Source organism: Saccostrea cucullata, unplaced genomic scaffold, assembly GCF_032062105.1.
Source record: "Saccostrea cucullata isolate Sc308-1 unplaced genomic scaffold, CSIRO_AGI_Scuc_v1 ctg37, whole genome shotgun sequence".
NCBI lineage: Eukaryota > Metazoa > Mollusca > Bivalvia > Ostreida > Ostreidae > Saccostrea > Saccostrea cuccullata.
Window position 1 is genome coordinate 446,145 of NW_026938868.1, and position 19,925 is coordinate 466,069.

Below are 19,925 nucleotides of genomic sequence, written 5' to 3' on the forward strand. Positions count from 1 at the left end.
ACTCTAGTTTCTCTGTTCTGCTTTGTAAAGCCCAGACTGTAGTTTGCCGGGCATTACAACGGAAGCTCTGTTGCAGGCCAATAAGGTTTCATGTTAACAACATTGTGACATACAGGTAGGATTTTTATACTGTCTTAACTTGCTTTCTTGTATCTGTGCTGGAGAAGTGCGTGTATTAAAGTGTTTTATTGAAGGGATCTAAGCAATGCAACAGGTATTTTCCATAATTTCTGAAAACGAAACCTGGACATTTTTAGCTCGTAAAGGTTGAAGTTGTCGTTCTTAGCAATTTAGGAAATTATTTTTCTCTTATCATGGGGAAGTTGCTATGGAGAAAAAGGTAAATTTGGTTATGATTACTTAAAATTTTTAATCATTTTTGCTTGCATTTTAAATTTTATCAGTATTTTGCTTAAATGTATAATTTACGTCAGGGATTTGTCAAGTAGAAATGTTCGAAGATGAGCAAGTTATATATACACATGTATTTCAAAAATTTAGGAGGCAAAATACAAAATAAGACGACCCAGTATAACACGACATAAAGACCACGTATAAGAGCACTCTTTAAATTAATTGATTGAGAAAATCCAGTGATCTGGTTATACATGTAATTATTAGAAATTATGTATCGTGAATTTAATTTGAATACGATTTTTTGCTTTTACTTCGTTTTCAATTTTTATGGGCTTTTTGTAAATTTTAGGACAGACTTAAACATATTTGAATGAGGAGGTGGGGGGTTAAATCGGTTTATATAAGCAATTTAATTTTTGTTTTAGAGTTTATATCTGTTCTTTATAATAGACGCAAAATAAAGGCAAAGAAAAAAAAAACGATTGGAAGTGCGAGTTTCTTCAGTATTCATGAAGATAAAAGTGATTAATTAATACATGTATATTTATAAAAATAAAACATGCAGTTGCATGTGTGTATGATACGTTATCAATTAAGTCGTATCTAAATTTGACGTTGACGGGGAGTTTATGGTTTAAGGTTGATTATGTCACACCCTAGGTGACAGGTTAACGGGCAGGGCCGGTCACTCTACCTAATGGGCTATTAATTCTGTACTTAGGTGGAAACTGGATGTATCATCATGTACGCAATATATATGTGTAATTGAACCCACAAACAAAAACAATTTTTTCGTAAAAAAAAAAAACAAGAACATATTAACATTTTCCAAGTAAGTTGATGTTGAAGGTGAAAGATTATTACAGAAAAGGTAAGTGACAATATTATTAAGGTCAAAAGCGAACATCCTACATTGTCAAAACATGGCTATCTTTTAAGTCCTCTCAAATATTATTTTGCTAATTAAGAGCCATGAACTGACAAATACTTGGTGGCCTGTTTATGAAATTGCTTAATTTTGTGATTTTTACGCTTGTCTTTTTCAATTATATCAGGCGTGCGAATTTGATCACACAGTCACTCATGTTCTTGTCAATATGTACGGAACCGACAATTTGTATGACGCATGGCAAATCACAATTAAATGTTAAAACTCAAGCATCAAGTGAAAAATCACTATGTTCCCTCAGTTTGCGGGAGAGAAGTGCGGATATTATGTTTTATAGCTGATAAAATTTAAGTTCACTTTTTATTGTCATAACATGATCGGTTTGATGGTTTGTCTCTTGCAGTGGTTCCTGAAGCATGCGTTTGCCGATATTACTGGCACTTCTGGGACTTTTCGTCCACAATGCCTATCTACAGTGTAAGGAACTATTTTTTTTAGCAGAAATGGATAAAAAGGATTATATAAATCACAATTATATTTTAAATATTAAATTTATTCGCTTTATACTCAATCTGGTTTTTTTCAGGACTTTTAGACTTGAAATTATTTTTATTATCTTTTATCATTTTTCATGTAATTATTCATTCTAAAAAAAAACACGAAAATTCAATTTATTTAAATTTTATATTCTTAAAAATATAAATCTAACGATATGTCAATTTTTATGGTTATGGTTACCAGTAGCTAGTTACCAGAAGAAAATTTAATTATTTTTTCTCAAATTCTCAATTTATCTGGGAAAATTGTCTAAGATACTATTTTAATTTGCTTATCATATTCCCTAAGAATTCAATTTTATGTATCATGATAGCAATCTTTTGTTGTTTTTGTTGTTGTTGTTGTTGTTGAATGAACTATGTAAACTTTATTCTGTTGCTAAATGATATTTCGCTTGGCATGAGATCATTATTAGTTTTTTTTCCTAATGACATTTTATTTGATAAAACTTCCCTATTTCAGCGTTGAATTGTTATGTCCCCGCCGACATCATGATTCTTTTGGACGGTTCTGACTCCATCCAGGACCGTGACTGGATCAAAATGAAGGAGTTCGTCAAACTTCTCATCGATAATTTCGATATCGCTCGAGACGCCATTCACCTCGGAATGGTGGTTTACAGCTCCAGAATCGGAGACCATATCGGACTGAACTCTTTCAAGGACAAAAATATGCTTAAGCTTCTAGCAGGTGCTTTAAATCATCCAAAAGCCAGCACCAACACAGCCAAAGGAATCGAGTACGTGAGAGAAAAGTTCAAGATGGATGGAAGAGAAGGTGTTCCAAAAATAGCTATCGTCATCACAGACGGAAGTTCAGACAATCCAAGGGCCACCAAGCTCCAGGCTAATGCTGCTAAGAACGAAGGAATTAAGGTCCTAGCGGTGGGGGTAGGGGGGCACATGTTTAAAGACGAGTTGAGGAACATTGCGTCCAGACCCAGTAAAATGTTCACATCTCCTACCTTTGGGACCTTGATAACACTAGTTACAGAGATCAGGAATATGGTCTGTCAAGGTAATCTGAGAAAATATGTGACATAGTCAGTTTTATTGTATACCTTCAATAATTTAATTTAAATTCATTCAATTTGCCTTTATTTATTAATACCATTATTCCTCTTATTATATTACAACTTTAGGATTAGAAACATTATTCCCGTATTTCAATAACTATCTTTTAATTATTTAGTAATGTTTCCCATTTCAGAAGAATTTGCCCTCTCTTTTATTATCAATCTTACATCTTGATAACAGTATTCTTTATCCCACAATAGCATTTTCCCCATTACAACATTTTTGTAATATTTATACAATTTTACATTTCGTTTATTATTAGTTCCAGTATTATTAGTTACATCATCAGTTAGTATTTGTGCCAATATCCCCTCTTTTGCTTCAGAAACAATATTTCCACCATAACAGTTTAATAATAATTCCCCACTTGTCCGTTTCAGTTATTACCACTACAACCACGACTACAACGACACCAAAGATTCCGACAATGGCACCTATCTATGTTCCACCTCCAAAGGGTAAGTATCAAACTAAAAATAGCTCTTTATAGCCAATTATAGTAAAAATGGCCACTATCCAAATGGTAGTGCCATGTACCATCAATGATACCAGCTCTGTTCTCATACGAAAGAGTTACCACTGACAGCAGAAATAATTAGTAGCTAATTCAGACCCAAAAACAAACTCATGAGAATTACGTGGAGCTACATTATATTCAGTGAATAACTTAGACAATTATCAGAGATTGGAACATTTCAGTTACATTTTAGATGTAAATTCTGAACATCTTTACAATTTTTTCAAGTCAGTTGAATACAGTACACGATAATTTTTAAATGTCTTTTGCAGACCTGATCTGTAATGTTCCGGGAGATATTGTTTTCCTAATGGACGGCAGTGACAGCATCAGTGACGCTGATTTCATGCGTCAGAAAGCCTTTGTTGCTAACATGGTGGATAACTTTGAAATCAGTCCAGAAGCAATTCATGTCGGCATGGTGGTTTTCTCCACGATGATTGGAGACGTTGTAGGACTCCAACCAGCGAAAGGTAAATCCCTCCTCAAGATTCTTGCAAAGAGTTTGAAACACCCCAAAATAGGCACCAACACAGCAAAAGGTATACAGAGAGTTCGAAAAATGATGGCGGAAGAAGGACGACAGTTTGCACCCAAACTAGCAGTGGTCATTACCGATGGTCGGTCTACCAGACCACAGGAGACCATCAGAGAGGCAAACCTAGCCAAGGCTGAAGGCATAACTATGATTGCCATTGGTGTAGGAACAGAAATCTTCCAGGGAGAACTGAGGCAGTTGGCGTCTTCTCCACAACAGATGTTTGAAGTCAGAGATTTTAGTAGACTGGGACAAATCATAAACACCATGAGAGATCTGATCTGTCAAGGTACGAAATAACTAAAAAGCTTCACAATTCCGATGAGTTTCAAAGAATTATCAAATTAGGAATGTCATTGTAAAAAAATGTAATATTTCAGAGATAAAGACTACCACCACCACTACCACCACCACAGAGATGCCGACACCACCACCGTCCACGGTGCCACCACCTGAGGGTAATGCGTAACATCCAGATGCTTCTAATTTCTTATTTTGAAATTTTTGAACTTTATCACAAATTGGAATTTGTTTTTGTTTTTTTTTTCTATTCCAAAAAACAAGTAAACTAAACTTTTCAGGTCTCATATGTAATGTTCCCGCTGATATTGGTATTTTACTGGATGGTTCTGACAGCATTGATGACCGTGGGTGGACCAAAGAAAAGAACTTTGCTGCTAACCTGATTAACAACCTTGACATTGGCCCAGATACAATCCACGCCAGTGTGGTAGTATATAGCACACTGATTGGTCAAACTATTCCTTTTATACCTTTTAAGCCGAAAACCTTGTTAACTATTCTTGCCAGAAACCTGAAACAACCAAAAGTTGGTACTAACACTGCAAGGGGTATTCAAAAAATGAGAGAGTATTTCCGTACGCAAGGTCGGCCAAATGCCCCGAAAGTCATGGTAATTGTAACAGATGGTCGATCCACTAGACCCAGTGCAACAATAATGGAGGCTGAACAAGCCAAGCGAGAGGGAATCATCGTCATTGCCGTTGGTGTTGGCACCCAGATCTTTAGAGACGAATTGCGACAGATCGCTACCAACGAAAGGAAGCTGTTCGAAGTGTCCGACTTTGCTGCTTTGCAACAAATAATCATCGCCATTAGAGATTTAATTTGTCAAGGTAAGTCTTTCATACGCTTCAGTTGGTATAATGTATACATGTTCATCCACAACTGTTCTCCCCTAACCTGGCAGAGGCTATTTAGAGGTGGAACAATCACCAATCTCAGGCTGCTTTATTAAAGTCACCATTTTAGGCTACTTCATAAAAGGTTTCGTCGTAAAATCACCAATATTAGGCAAAGGCTACTTCACAAAAGACTTAAATTCATTGAATGTTAGGCTACCTCTTAAAAGGTCTCAAATTCGCCAATTCTCGGATACTTCTGAAGAAGTTATTTAGAGGTCAATGATATGTTATTCTTTAATTTTTTCATATCAGACTGTCCATTTCTAATATTGAAAAGCTTATACTATTCTTTTCTTTTTTTTTAGAATTAAAGTTCATTCTTGTAACTCGAATGCTTAACATGAATATCTTTCACAGACCAGTCTCCCTAGTTTGTCAGGAGATCATAAAGTTATGAAATTTGAGTTCACACATGCTGACTAGGATAAGAGCTATGTTTTGGTTATTAATGTCTAATTAACACAGGAAATGTCATTTTCCTCTTGGGCAGACATCAAGCAAACTATCGCACTATGAAAATAATTTAAAGGTGATGTAACACTTACGAATTTATACTTTTAACCCAACAGAGCTGATGTCCACTGCGTAATTACTGCATTTTTTTTTCATCAGTTTACTCGGAGCACTTCCGTGTTAATGATTGAATTACAAAACACTTATTGTTGATTACTAGCCCCTAAATGTCTTGTGATGTTGCATTTATCTCTCTTAATTTAGATCATCAAAGCTGAAGTTAGTTGTGCTTTAAGGCACATTACAATTAGCTGTAACTAATAAATTGGCGGGTAAATAACGAAATGCCCGGATGACAATGTCGAGGAAGTAGGGGCACTGGGCAGTAATCCAGCTACGCCCAAAGAGAGAAAGATGGCAACGTCACAGTTAAACGTGGCTGTCATTATTCATTGTCAGTAAGGTGACAAAGGTTAGAGCGGTCAGCAGTGATACTGAGTGAGCCCCGCCATTATCGAGATTGATGTCCCAACTGTACATAGGTTACACTGTAATGTCTATCGCTGTACGGTATATCCGCAGGCGCAGCCTAAAAAGTTACGTGTGAAGTTTACAAATCTATCTGTAGGATAATTAATAAAGAACAAATGTATTTTTTTTTTAAATTTTATGTTGTTTTTCATTGCTTGTTTAAATTTCGAAAACATTGATAAATTATTCATTGTGTTATTTTCCTTTAAAGTTCTTATTTTAATTTTTTTTATTTAGCCTTTAATATGTTATTTTTTCAATAGATATCTTCAAATCTATTCGTTTAATATATTTGTTATAAATTATTGTGTATAAATATTGCAATTAAAGATTAAACATGAGAAGCAAGTTCACGACAGACAAGGTCGAAGATAAAGGTTTTGTTACTTTTTTACTGTATAAATATCGATGTGGGATACTAGTATTTTGAATATTTACAGTTATTACAACCACCCCACCCATGCCGACGACCACCCCTCAACCTGTCACCACCACACTGGAACCAAGTAAGTACACACAAATAATGTACAATTTCATGTACGCAGGTTAATTGTAATTAACAGAGCTAAATACCAATTAAATAAACACATAAATAATAAATGAATAAATTTGATCAATTTATTTTTATATTTACATAATAAATTGAAACATTCATGGAAATGTTGGTATGAATATGTCTGTGTAATTTATCAATTTTATTGTGTTTATTCAAGATTTAAAATTGTATTACATTAAGAAATTTAAAATAAGAAGCAGAAAGTAAACGCTGCAATTATTTTGAGGAGAAGCAGGGTTTACATGTTATGATTTTGCTGGAACACTCATAAAATTAGCGGATTTTGACATCAAAAAGAATATAAAGAAAATGAAACTTGTTAAGAGATAGTGTCATTCCATTCTGTTTTTTTTTTCATTTATTTGAATTTTTTAACTGGTGTTCATTAACACTTTCTGATCAGAGATAGTCCCACATTACTTGCCGATATTTTTCTTGTTATCTAGACGAACACTAAAATAATTGTGATTATTTATCAAATTAATTACTTCGGTCATTAAGGATCTCAAAACATTTGAAACGTTATGCAGGTTATCAATAGTTATTTCTTATCCTCTACAAAGGACTCTGGGAGGATTAAAGACATAAATGGCTTGTGACTATTTTAAAGATTGCTCCTTTTGTCAGATATGAATGAAATTATGAAGACAGGTCTGTTGTTTGAGGGTTGTGTCATTATTGTTCCAAAGATATCTTTTGATGTGAAGGACACTTTCCAACAAAAGATCAAAACGTTCATAATGTTGTTGAAGACATGTTTTCATTGACAGGGTTTCTCAAATTGTTAGGATGGGGGAGGCCACTTTTAATGAAATGTCAACATAAATTCAGACAATGCCAAATTGCAGAATTACACGTGTCACAGAAATATCAAACGGTCTTCCATAAATAATTTTAGAAATATTCCTTGTTAAATGTGTATTAAGGAAATGAAAAGTCACGACATATCCACTGTTACATCACACGGAATCATTGTTATGTCTAATAATAGATCATCTGAATATCAGTGAATGAGAACTAGAATCTTACAACCAGTGATGTTTACTTTGTTTTGTGTTAACTATAATTTAGAAAAACATGATAATAGTTGAACTTCTCTACGGATCTGCATTTTGCAAGTATCTTACAACAGAGCTTTCGGGGTGGGGTTTTCTTTTTCTTAGACAAAATCATACGCTTTTACTGGTATGTTGCGGTAATAAAAAAGTATTTGATTCAACACATAAATTCACTCATATTAATAAAAATAAGTAACTGATTTGGTCTTTTCGTGCAGTTCCCGGATGTGATGTTCCAGCTGAGATCATGTTCATGCTACAAGGTTCACAGGGCTTGAACGGGCAAAGCTGGGCGGAGAGTAAGGACTTCCTCAGCACAATGGTCAACAACATGTACGTTAGTCCAAGCGCGCACCATTACGGTATGATCGTGTACGGCAGTGGAATCGGAGATCACGTGGGACTTCAGCCTTATAAAGACAAGTTCTCATTACAAAACTACTTCAACTCTCTGATGAAACCAGCAACGCCTGGATCCAATGTTGCCGAAGGTACCCCCACACCTTCCATACACTCAGCGTGCTTAAAGAAAAACAGAAAAAGTTTCTTCAATTCAATACCATTGCTTTTATGAATTTTAATGAAGTTTAATTTTTTAGCTTTGAAGAAAATGCGAGAAATGTTCCGAGAACAAGGTCGACCGTCAGCTCCGAAGATTGGAGTAATGATAACAAACGAACCGACGTCATCCCCACGACTCTCAATGGCCGAAACAGATCTAGCCAAAACAGAGGGCGTCAAACTCTTCACTGTTGGAGTTGGCAACTTAGTGGACAGAAATGAGTTGTTGAATACAGCCACGAGCGAAAGACATGTTCTTCTTACACCAAACACAATGAGTTTGAACTCGATTTTGCCAAATCTTCGTCACTTGATATGCGAAGGTAGCTACCCCACAAAAACATTTTTAGTATACTATGTATTATGTTTTGAATTTGGCTATTTTGATATTTAGCACTATATTTTTTTATTTTATTGACAGAAATTCAAAGACCTGTCACTCCACGCCCTCCACACCCATCTCACAACTTTACAAGTAAGTAATCAATGATCTTCAGGTGTTTCTTTTGGTTGAATTTTGTGAGACAATTGTCAATCAGAATTTTTTTCTCCATAGGTTTGTGTGCCGGTTGCCTGTATGACAAGGGAACAGGATATAACTTCTTCCCCGGTGACTGCAGTAAATTCGTCCAGTGTTGGGAGGACAATGGCTATGTTCACGGTGTTGTTAAGGATTGTCCATTTGGAGAGTTCTGGGAACAAAACGAACTGAAATGTAAACCATCAATACATGTCCACTGTAACATGGGTGAGTAATTTCTTAACAACGATAACGAGTTGTGGATCTGTTGAGGAAATTTAAGGAACATACTACTAATCAAGAAAAACATCTGTCTGCAATTTCAGACTCCTGTTTACAAGCTCCCAACGGATTCACTTACGGTATGGACAGCAGTGGATGTCGCGCCTATTGGGTTTGTGTCAATAGCCACAGTATTGGGTCATGCTGTGCCCCTGGAACTCACTACGTGGAGGGAATGGGATGTATGAGAGGACTCGCCTGTAACGAACCTTGTCCTCCGGGTGGTGGAAAGATTTTTACACGTAGGTTTTTAAGAATACATCAAGAAAAACTGTCCAATGTTTTTCAGTTTCATCATAGATTTTTGAAAGAATATTTGAAGCCAATTTGTTTTTTCCTCAAGCTTGCAAGAAACAGCCACACTGGGACAGAAGGTTCTACATGGATGATGTTCCACAACAGAAAATTGTACGTCACTGTGCGCCAGGAACAATATTCAGCAAAGAGTACTGCACTTGTATTCCTGATATGGAGGGTTTAATACCAGTGCTCCCTGGAGGTAAAATGATATGACAGATCTCTTTGGAAAAATCTTACATAATTCTAAACTCATTTGTGTTCAGATACCTTAGTACAAGGTATTTAGTATCAAGCTTTTGTCTCTTTACTAGATCAGTGTAAAGCTTCAGCATATCTTCCATTTGACGTGGATTTGAAAGATAAGTCAGGATCCAACACAGCAATAATGGCTAGAGAAGTTACTGTCACGCCATACGGCAGTGCTCATTTCACTGGAAATAGTGCTTTGACCATGTACAAATATGCAGACGCAACACTGGGTGACAAGCTTTTAATCAGCTTCAAGTTCAAATTTGATCGATGGCCCGACAGTTTAGACCATGCAGGTATAACTAATTTAAGAGAAATTTCAAGAAGTTATTTGTTTTCTTGTATAAATGAGGCTAATTTCTCAATTGTCAATACATGTACAATGCTTAATCAGCACAAATTTCTCACAAAAGCCTTTCCTTGTCTGGAATTGGTCAAACTTATCTCTTTAATATTAAATCAGCTCTTTTTGGTATCTTGTAGGAAGGGTGGTACATCTGGAGAAAGGTGAGACACACTGGAGATTTGACATCCAGAGCAAGACGTGGACACGTAACATAACCATAGGAGGAGGATGGGATGCTCAGAGACTTATGCGCATGTTTAGGAAGCTGATGGGTTCAACAACAGCACAGCAGATGAATTTGCATATGATAGAAATTGCTAATTCTCCTGACTTCAAAGCCTTGCTTCACCATTTAGGATTTATGCCTGATGCAACAAATGCTCTTCAAATCCTCCGCATTTTATTTTCTGGACAGGCTTCCGGTTTGATTAATCAGATATTACAGAAAATTGGACATGTCCATGGCTCTACAGAAATCAGAAGGCTGTTGTATAATCTTCTTCGTATTGAGGGAATGAACAAATGGATAAGAGATCATACTGGAAACAATCATAAACATGTGCTGATCAACTGGCAGCGTTTCCTGAATTCCCTTAATCTCAATGACAAAGACTGGAATAAAGGCAAAATCTATGGATTTAATGTCAACCATAACATGGGAAAACTTATTGCAGATCTCTGGAGAATATTCGTTAATGAAAGAGGCATGAACACAAGGGATTGGAGGGATCTCCTCAAAATTACCTTTGCCCCTGATAAACACAGCCACTTGGGAATTGAGTTCATGAATGAAATTGAAGGAGTGCTTGGTAGAAACAGAACAATAAAGGATCTTTGGTTTGACTTTTTGAAAGGAAGAGGTGTTAGCGTTTCCATTTTTGGAAATTATAGCGGAAGTGGAGAGGGACATAAAAATAATCAAAAACATCAGCACTTCCTCCGGTACATAGAAGATTTAGTAAAAAGTGGAAAAGGTGGGAAAATGTTGAACTACATATTGGGTGGAGGAAAAGTTCAAACCGACCACGGAGGCTTCACACATGATGGTCTCGGACACATTGCAGATATATGGAGGGAATATGTAACTGATACTAGACTCGATCAAGACAGCTCCATGTATCCATATCTTACATGGACTCGGACCGGTGGAGGAACTGGTGGACGTAGAACAGATATATTTATTGATGAACTAAGAAATGTTTTAGGCAACGATACTATACGTACTCATTTCCTTGACTTCATGAAAAAATATGATATCAACATAGTGGGTACGAGTAAGGGATGGAGACTTGAACGTGGTGGCCCTACAAATGATGCAGGTGCTTGGTTATATTGGCTTTTTACTCAGACTGGAGGAACAAAAGGTGGATCTGGAATAAACACATCCACTTTGTGGCCCTGGCTATCTGGAGTCGAAGGGTTAGAAGGATTGGATTTGAGTCTGGTATATGAATGGATATTTGGTCCAGGTGGGTGGAATAATGGTGGACGGATAGGAATAACCACTAACGGTATAATCACTCTAGCGGAACTATGGAAGCTATATATGGCAGAGAACCCGTTAGATAGAAATAAGTGGGGCAATAAACTCATTTGGACATTGCGTAGTGGTAACAATGGTTACAGAGATAATTATTTGTTACTTAGAGAAATGAGACACATTTTATCTAACCAAGGCATGCTTAGAGGGTGGCAAGAATTCTTAAAAACACATAACTACAATATAGTACTTAATAATAACGGTTGGGATATAATTAAAGGCGGGTCGCGCAATGACCTTGCCGCGTTCATTACATGGCTTTTCGTCGTGGTTGACGAAATGGAGAGCTCGGATGTTGGAACAGACTTTGACTGGATATTTGGAAACGACTGGAAAACGGGAATTACAAGTACTGGAATTCAGAATCTCGCTCAACTGTGGACAACATTCATGAGAGAAACAAATATCGATAAAAATACTTGGGGGAATGTACTTTTCTGGACCCTTCGAACAAACACTGGTAAACCAGGACTACAGGACTATATTTTACTCCTTCGAGAAATGCGGCATATTCTTGCAGATGACTTTTTGAGACAACAGTGGTTGGAGTTCCTTTCGAGACACAATCACAATATTGTTTTGACACACAATGGCTGGGATATAGTTAAAGGTGGATCTCAGAACAACATTGCTGAATTTATTTTCTGGCTTTTTGCCACTGTGGACGAAATTGAAAGTTCCGCCCCTGGAACCGATTTCAGCTGGATAATAAGCATTACAGGTTCAAACAATTTAAGAATAAGTATAACTCAGAATGGACTTCAAAGTTTAATGAATCTTTGGGATATGTTCATCGCAGAATCAAACTTGGACAGAAATTCATGGGGAAATGTTTTATTTTGGACTTTACGTGCTCCGACAGACACTGTACAAAACAAGCATTACATTTTGCTTTTGAAAGAAATGAGACATGTGTTAGCAGATAATACTATGAGAGGCAGATGGCTTCAATTCCTCTCGAAACATAACTACAACATAGTATTGGTCACAGAAGGGTGGGACATCGTAAAAGGTGGATCTATAAACGACGCATCTGCTTTCATCTTCTGGTTGTTTAACATCGTAGACAGTATTGAGAATTCGTCTATCACTGATATTGATTGGATCTTCATTCAGGGAAAGCAGAGCTGGGATCGATTCCACGGAAGAGGATTTAAAATATCGGGTTTACAAAAATTAGTGGTGCTATGGGAGCAGTTTGTGTCACATATGCACATCGATACTTCTTTGTTTAACAACGCCATGCAATGGACAAACAGGAAGAAGACCACCGGTGAAGTTACCCATCAAGATTATCTTCTTTTCTTCCGTGAAATGAGACACTTGCTAGACAACGAGATGATTAGAAATCAGTTCATCGATTTCATGACCAACAGTGGATACAACATCGTGTTAACAACCGTGGGATGGGATTTGGAACTTGGTGGAACACGCAATGACATCGCTGGATTTATCTATTGGCTTGTTACAACTGTTGACCTCATTGAGTCGTCGGTGCCAGGGACGATAATTGATTGGCTGTTTATCACGGATGTTACGTCGTATATCGGTACGTCATCAAAAAATAAGTTTACTATTAATGGTATAAAGTCCCTTGCAGAATTATGGGAATTATTTCTCGCGCAAAATAAAATCATTCCACAGAAGTGGGGTAGAGGTTTACTTTGGACACTACGAAATGTTAAAGGCGCTGACAAAGTCAATTTTGTTTTACTCTTGCAAGAAATGCGAAATATTCTCATAAAAGGCGATTTTAAAAATAAGTGGAAAAAATTTCTAACAGCGCGCAAGTGCAATGTTGCATTCACATTAAATGGATGGGATTGTCACTGTGGTGTTAACGTGAAAAGAGACGATACAGACTCTTTTCTTTACTGGCTTTTCAAATCATTTAGTACAAAAGAGTGGCATCACTCGACGCGATTGAAACTGAACAGTCGCATTCCTTTTGCTCCAAGTGGAATCAAAGCAATAGCACGATTTTGGCGCTGGTTTGTTTCGAGAAAAAGTGTTCGCAAAAGCGGCTGGCAAAAAAAGCGTTGCTGGAGTAAAAAAAGAAAAGAAAACTATTTATCTCTTATTAAAGAGATGCGCAGCATTTTAGGCATTACTAGTGTGCGTCGTTCGTGGCTCCGCTGCATGAAAAGTAACAACCGCCATGTTGTTCTGACGACAGAAGGATGGGATGTATTAAGACAGGGTTATGCCAATGACAATAAATTATGGGTCTATTGGCTATTTTCTGCATATGATGAGCTGATATCAACATCAACAAAAGCCCAGTATAATTGGTGGTTCGCAGGTATAGGGAACTATACAAACTGGAGGGCTGGTAAGAATGAGTACGACATTTCGCCCGCTTTCTGACCCGCTGCTTCTAAACGCTGGCGATATTTCAAGCTCTCAATCTGCTTAGCCAAGTAGAAGTAGTACTAATGCGCTGTTTATAGTTAGAGAACACGTATGTCATGTGCTATACAAAAAAAGCTAGATTCTAATCCACAGGAAATAACTCTATGGGTAAAGGGGAAAGAAAAGTGTAATCAATATACGTATATAATGTATTACTACACAATAATGCATGGAATGCTAAAAATAATATTTCATCTTTCTGAGTATGTGGAATTGATGTCTTTCACGTCGCTTTTAGTATAACCATAATATAATTTACATACAGTAGACACGCCCACTGGAAGTCACAGGGAACTTCCCTTTGGCCCGGTAGTGAGGAAATACTACTGGGACTTTGACGATGAGGGCTGGCACAGACGTCCGTTCACCGGTTATCCGTCAGGCTGGTTCGGCTTAAGATACGGTTTCACGAAATTTGGACGTAAACATATTATGAATTTATGGAGAAGGTTTATTTCTCATTTGAAGTTTAAAAAATTCTCATGGAAGGACAAACTTGTATGGTCTGACCGTGAGGACTTTTCGGAATCAGTTTCTGAATACATTGATTTTATTACGGAAATGCAAAGTCTATTATACAACTCCACTTGTAAAGAAGATTGGTTAAAATTTCTAAACCATCAAAAAATCCGCCTGTCGCTAACGGAGAATGGATGGGACGTCATTGATGACGATTATGACGCCGACAACAGTGAATGGGTCAGGTGGCTGCTTCTGTTTCCTTTTGCTGGCTCAGGTAAAATTGTTGCATGGAAGGGCAATGCACGATTAGACCTAGGATGATGCCTGCAGGAATTAAACATTTCTGTTACTTCACATAATCCTGTCGAATGATGTGGGTTTCTTTCACTAATAAACTTTTTCCTTCAGAATCTAGGAGATATATTTTAGTGGATTAAATTTAAACAAGTTATATTAACGAGTAAAGTTTGATTGAAATGCTCTGTTTTTAAGTATATGGAAAATAATTAGATGTGCTAATTTTTCAAGCATTGGTAAGGTGTTTGACATCAGTATTAGCGTTTAGAAAACATCTTTCCTCTCTCCTCTTCATGTAGAAACTGCTGTAAATGTAGACTATAGAAAAAGGTTAGCCTTATTATCTAATGGTGATTTAAGCTCTTTGATGAAAATTACAACAATTCTTTAACCTGTTGTATATGTATCGTCCTTTTAATTTTTTTACTACAAATATAGACCATCAAATTACACTAGCAATTTTTGCTATTGTTGTAAGACGTTTTTCTATGAAATGAAAAAAGTTTTAGTTATTTCAGATTGCTGTTATATTTTGTATATTTATTTTTAACCTCTCTTTTCTGTTTGAAACTATGTTCTGAATTCGTGTTAAAAAGTGTATCAGAATAGCGACACCCTAAATAAGAATTACTGGCTCATTTCTCGTCTTGAATATCAGTAGCAGTCAAAGTGTAAGAAATCTTAGAAGTATATGCATGATTATATATTCTCGTAGTAGAATTTGTTATACTCGGACCTTATACCCACTTAGGCTTGTTGTATAACTTGGCTTTGCTTTCTAACCTCCCCGTTTTAGGTTCATCTTGGATAGGGGGAACTTCCAGTGCCTCTGCGACTGGAGGCATCAGCGGTCACCACGTGAACTCGGCTTTTGGCGAGGGCTGGTCTAATATACTCTTTGGCGGTCCTTCTGGTTCTCATTCAGGCGGAAGTTCGGGTGGTTCATCCACCGAGTCTTTAGACTCTATTTTGAAAAGTCTCTCTACTGGTTTCGCAGGTGGCTCTGGTACAAGTTCCATGCAGGACAGTCTAGATTACTATGGAGGAGGATATGGCATGGGGGATATGCTCGGTTTATTGGCTGCGGAGGACTTGATGAGGAAGAAACGATCTACCGATAATGTACGACAAAAACGCCAGGCACACTCATCTTTCCACTATCAGTCATTGGTTGGCAATTGTTATGGAAACAACCCTTCCATTGACATTGCAGCCAATGAACAGAACGTAAAAATGACTTTGGTAACTATGGGCAGCAGTCAGCCAGGGGAACTTATCCTGCCAATAGTAAGTATCCTGCATTTTATCACTGATTTTATTATTTATAATAAACACTAGTCACAAACATTTTCATTCATATTTTTTGATACGTGCAGGTTAAAGGATGGAATGAAGTTACTTTAGTGTACAATGGAAGAGATATGCATGCAATGGTCAATAATTGGCAAGGAGAAAAGAAGCAATCCATACCAATGAGAGGTATGTTCTACACACAACTGTTACGTATACTTACGTGATAGATTTAGGGGGAGATCATTAAACCTTTTTCTGATATACACGTGAAAAAGATTCGCATTGAAATTTTATTTTACTATTAGACCTTTGCAGATGTTTGGTATGTACTCTACACCTAAACATTGAATTTAATGATCTGCTTACATAATTCTGAAACCACCGTATTGGTATAAACTGTTCACAAAGACTATGCTCTTCTTCCATTGATCATATTTTAAAATCAATGTCATTCATTGCTGTATCGTCATACTTCCTAATACTGTTGTTTACCGTGGTTTCAAAGAAGACATTTTTCAAAATTCCAAGACATTACTGGTAACTTCTATGGAATCAAGAATTTAACACTGCCATATCTTTGAAGCAATTAAATGACACAATCTGAGACTTTAATATAATGGGTTTTTGTTTTCTTTTGTTGATTTACTTATTTATTTCTTTAATTGCCGAAAAGGTATCTTTGAAAATACTGGTAAGTTACTGGCGAAAAGCAAAATAATTGATTTATTTCATGATAAGCTTACCATTTAACATCATTTTAGGAAATATTCAGTCCAGACCAGAAGGAATTTCACTCGGTTCCTGTCCAAAATATGACGGTCTCAAAGGGAAAATAGATGACGTAAGTTACTTTGTTAACTAATGCTTCATTTACATTTATTTTCTTGCATGACATTGTCACAAACAATGCGAGAGTCTTGTTCCAATTCGAAACAACTTCTTTAGATGATGCTTGAATTTTAATCCTTATAACAAATTTATTCAAGAATACTTTAAAGGAAAGAAAACCAAGTTCTCTTCAACCGAGTTTTCTGACTAGCCTTATAAATTATTTTTCCGTGTTTATTTTTACAGTTTGTGTTTTATGAGTGCATACCATTGGCTATACAGAACAAGATTGGACGGTCGTAGCCGTGGCATGTGAAAACCTTTTTTTATTCCTCTCCCTCCCTATGACAACAAGAGGAATGTTTACATCAATCATCATTTTTCATCTTCATGGGATGTGCAGTTAACAAGGACTGAATACTTCCACCCGACGGAACAATGTTATAGTACCATATTCTGGGGCTCCTGAAAACCCCAGCTATAAACAACTCTGACAAAATAGTTTGTCTCATTAACATTATACTTACCTAAACAGAACAATAAAATCATTCCTTACAAATATGGTGCTTTAGTCCCAAGGTAATAGAAACTGTTGACGTGTAAAATAAATCATATTTACCGAGTAAGTCATCGTTTTTATTCCAATCGTCAATTATGGTGATTCTGGAAAACCCAAGTTCGGTAATGCATGAGTTGTCCGCAGTTTGCAAATAAGTGGAGATCAAATGAACGTCCTTTTGCAAAGGTTTCTATATCTGATGCCTTTTGTAGAGTTGTATCTCAACCCTCTAATTCCAAAAGCAGGATTCCTTATAGTAGTTCGATCCTCAGGTTCTGCAAATCAGGCGTTGAATAATTGAAAATGCTGATAAAAATTTTATCCTTAGATTTAATCATATGATATAGGGAAAATTAGTATTTCCAATACATTCTCAGAAAATGTGAATAAAATTTTCTTTTAATATTGTATCAACAAATACATTTTAGGATAAAAAATGATAGTTACCCAGACTTTTGAAAAAAAAAATTGCTTGATTTTTATGCGTAGCAGTACTTAATTCGTTTCTTCTGTTTACCTCAATCCTTCCTGGCTGGCTGGGAATCTAACATCCTTAAGAGTTTTGAATATAATTCACCACCATAGATGTTTGGATCTAGATTAAAAACAGCACATTTTTAAAAAAAATCCATTTTTATCTCTCAGCTTCATACGATACTAGTATTAGATATAGACACTATATATATTTAAATATACTAAGTATTAATTTATGAAAAAAAAATTATACGAAAATGCCTTTCCACAAAATTTTGAAGATCATGTCTTCCAACAATCTGTCGAAATTCCCATGGAAACTAATTACACCCCGTAAACAGCAAACCTATTTTAGTATTCAAATGAAGCAGAATTTATTCAAAAACTTTTACAAGAGAAGAAGAAAACTCTCCTATGACCTTCAACGCGACAATTATATATGTTGGCGACATATTAATCAGTAAATAACTTTTTATTGTATGATTGAATAATTTCCATCTCTCTGATTGGCTGAGATACAACTATGTTAGAAAAATACTACGTTGTATTGACCTGCACGTGACGTTCCAGGTAAATACAAGGATTTATTTCCTCTACATGGATTTAAAAATAGATCGGGAAATTCCAAATTGATACAAATTGTTTTGAAAAGCTTTTTAAATGACTATGACTTTTTTTCATGTGAACAAAACATAATCGAAAATATTATTTTCGGCTGAGTGTGGTAAGAGGGGATGCAGGAAACCCCTCCAACACTTTTACTGAACAAGAATTTTTACTTTTTGGCGGTCAGTTTTCCCTGATAATACTCCTTTCAAAATCTATCCTATAAAAAGACACATTATACTTTTTTCATGGCGACTAAAATTGATTAAAAAACTTTAAATTGATAAGACTGGTAAGGTTTATTTACATTCTAATTCTGCTTCTCTCTTGTAATTGGCTAGGACTTAATTAAATTCAAACAAGTAATAAGTTGTATCATTTTATCAGTGAATCTTATAAAAAAAACAATTGTTGCTGTTATTTCGGTCAATATAATGATTTAGGCATCTTAGTACAATATTCACCTATTCAGATGGCTAAATCATTGTATTGACCTAAAAAACAGCAATAATTGTATCCTATCATACGTCGACTGGATATATCTCGGTTAACTTGCAATAAATGATACCACATAGTCTGACACATCTCTTCCATATTTGGATGTTTTACAGACTATTGACGATAAGGGCAAACTAAGATCCATATTGTTTGAAAAACGAAATTATTTTAACTTTTCAAACGTCAACTTGATCCTTTTTAGCTCACCTGAGCCGAAGGCTCAAGTGAGCTTTTCTGATCACATATTGTCCGGCGTCCGTCTGTCCGTCTGTCTGTCCGTCTGTCTGTCTGTCTGTAAACTTTTCACATTTTCGACTTCTTCTCAAGAACCACTGGGCCAATTTCAACCAAACTTGCCACAAACCTCCTTGGGTGAAGGGGATTCAAGTTTGTTCAAATGAAGGGCCACACCCTCATTCAAGGGGAGATAATTGGGAATTAATGAAAATTTGGTGGCATGTTTTAAAAATCTTCTTCTCAAGAACCACTGTGCCAGGAAAGATGAAACTTATGGGGTAACATCCTCAGGTAGTGTAGATTCAAGTTTGTTCAAATCATGACCCCCGGGGGTAGGGCGGGGCCAAAATGGCCGACCAAACATAGAAATATATTGGAAAATTCTTTAAAAATCTTCTTCTCAAGAACCACTGTGCCAGGAAAGATGAAACTTTTAACATCCTCAGGTAGTGTAGATTGAAGTTTGTTCAAATCATGACCTCCAGGGGTAGGGCGGGGCCAAAATGGCCGACCAAGGTTTTACATAGAAATATATAGGAAAATTCTTTAAAAATTTTCTTCTCAAGAATGACAGAGCCATAATTCATCAAATTTGTATGGAAGTATCCTTAGGTAGTGAAGATTCAAGTTTGTTCAGATCATGACCCCCGGGGGTAAGGCGGGGCCAAAATGGCCGACCAAAGTTTTACATAAAAATATATAGGAAAATTCTTTAAAAATCTT

The 19,925-nt window shown here is 36.2% G+C and overlaps 1 protein-coding gene across 2 annotated transcripts; it reads left to right on the plus strand.

The window, feature by feature from the left end:
* On the plus strand, positions 1–17,454 carry LOC134251619 (uncharacterized). Of its 2 annotated transcripts, none has more exons than XM_062734029.1 (20): positions 1–115; positions 1,650–1,723; positions 2,267–2,821; positions 3,261–3,338; positions 3,670–4,224; positions 4,316–4,393; positions 4,517–5,071; positions 6,565–6,630; positions 7,957–8,229; positions 8,338–8,622; positions 8,721–8,774; positions 8,856–9,047; positions 9,146–9,343; positions 9,445–9,600; positions 9,713–9,946; positions 10,134–13,085; positions 15,705–15,994; positions 16,084–16,186; positions 16,762–16,841; positions 17,075–17,454. In XM_062734029.1, the coding sequence occupies exons 2-20, from the start codon at positions 1,663–1,665 to the stop codon at positions 17,129–17,131; spliced, it is 6,822 nt and encodes a 2,273-aa protein (XP_062590013.1). In that variant the 5' UTR covers positions 1–115; positions 1,650–1,662; the 3' UTR covers positions 17,132–17,454. The 2 variants fall into 2 exon arrangements, with proteins under 2 accessions (XP_062590013.1, XP_062590012.1); XM_062734028.1 differs by having other exon boundaries at positions 3–115; positions 15,504–15,994.
* Positions 17,455–19,925: the final 2,471 nt, after the last annotated feature.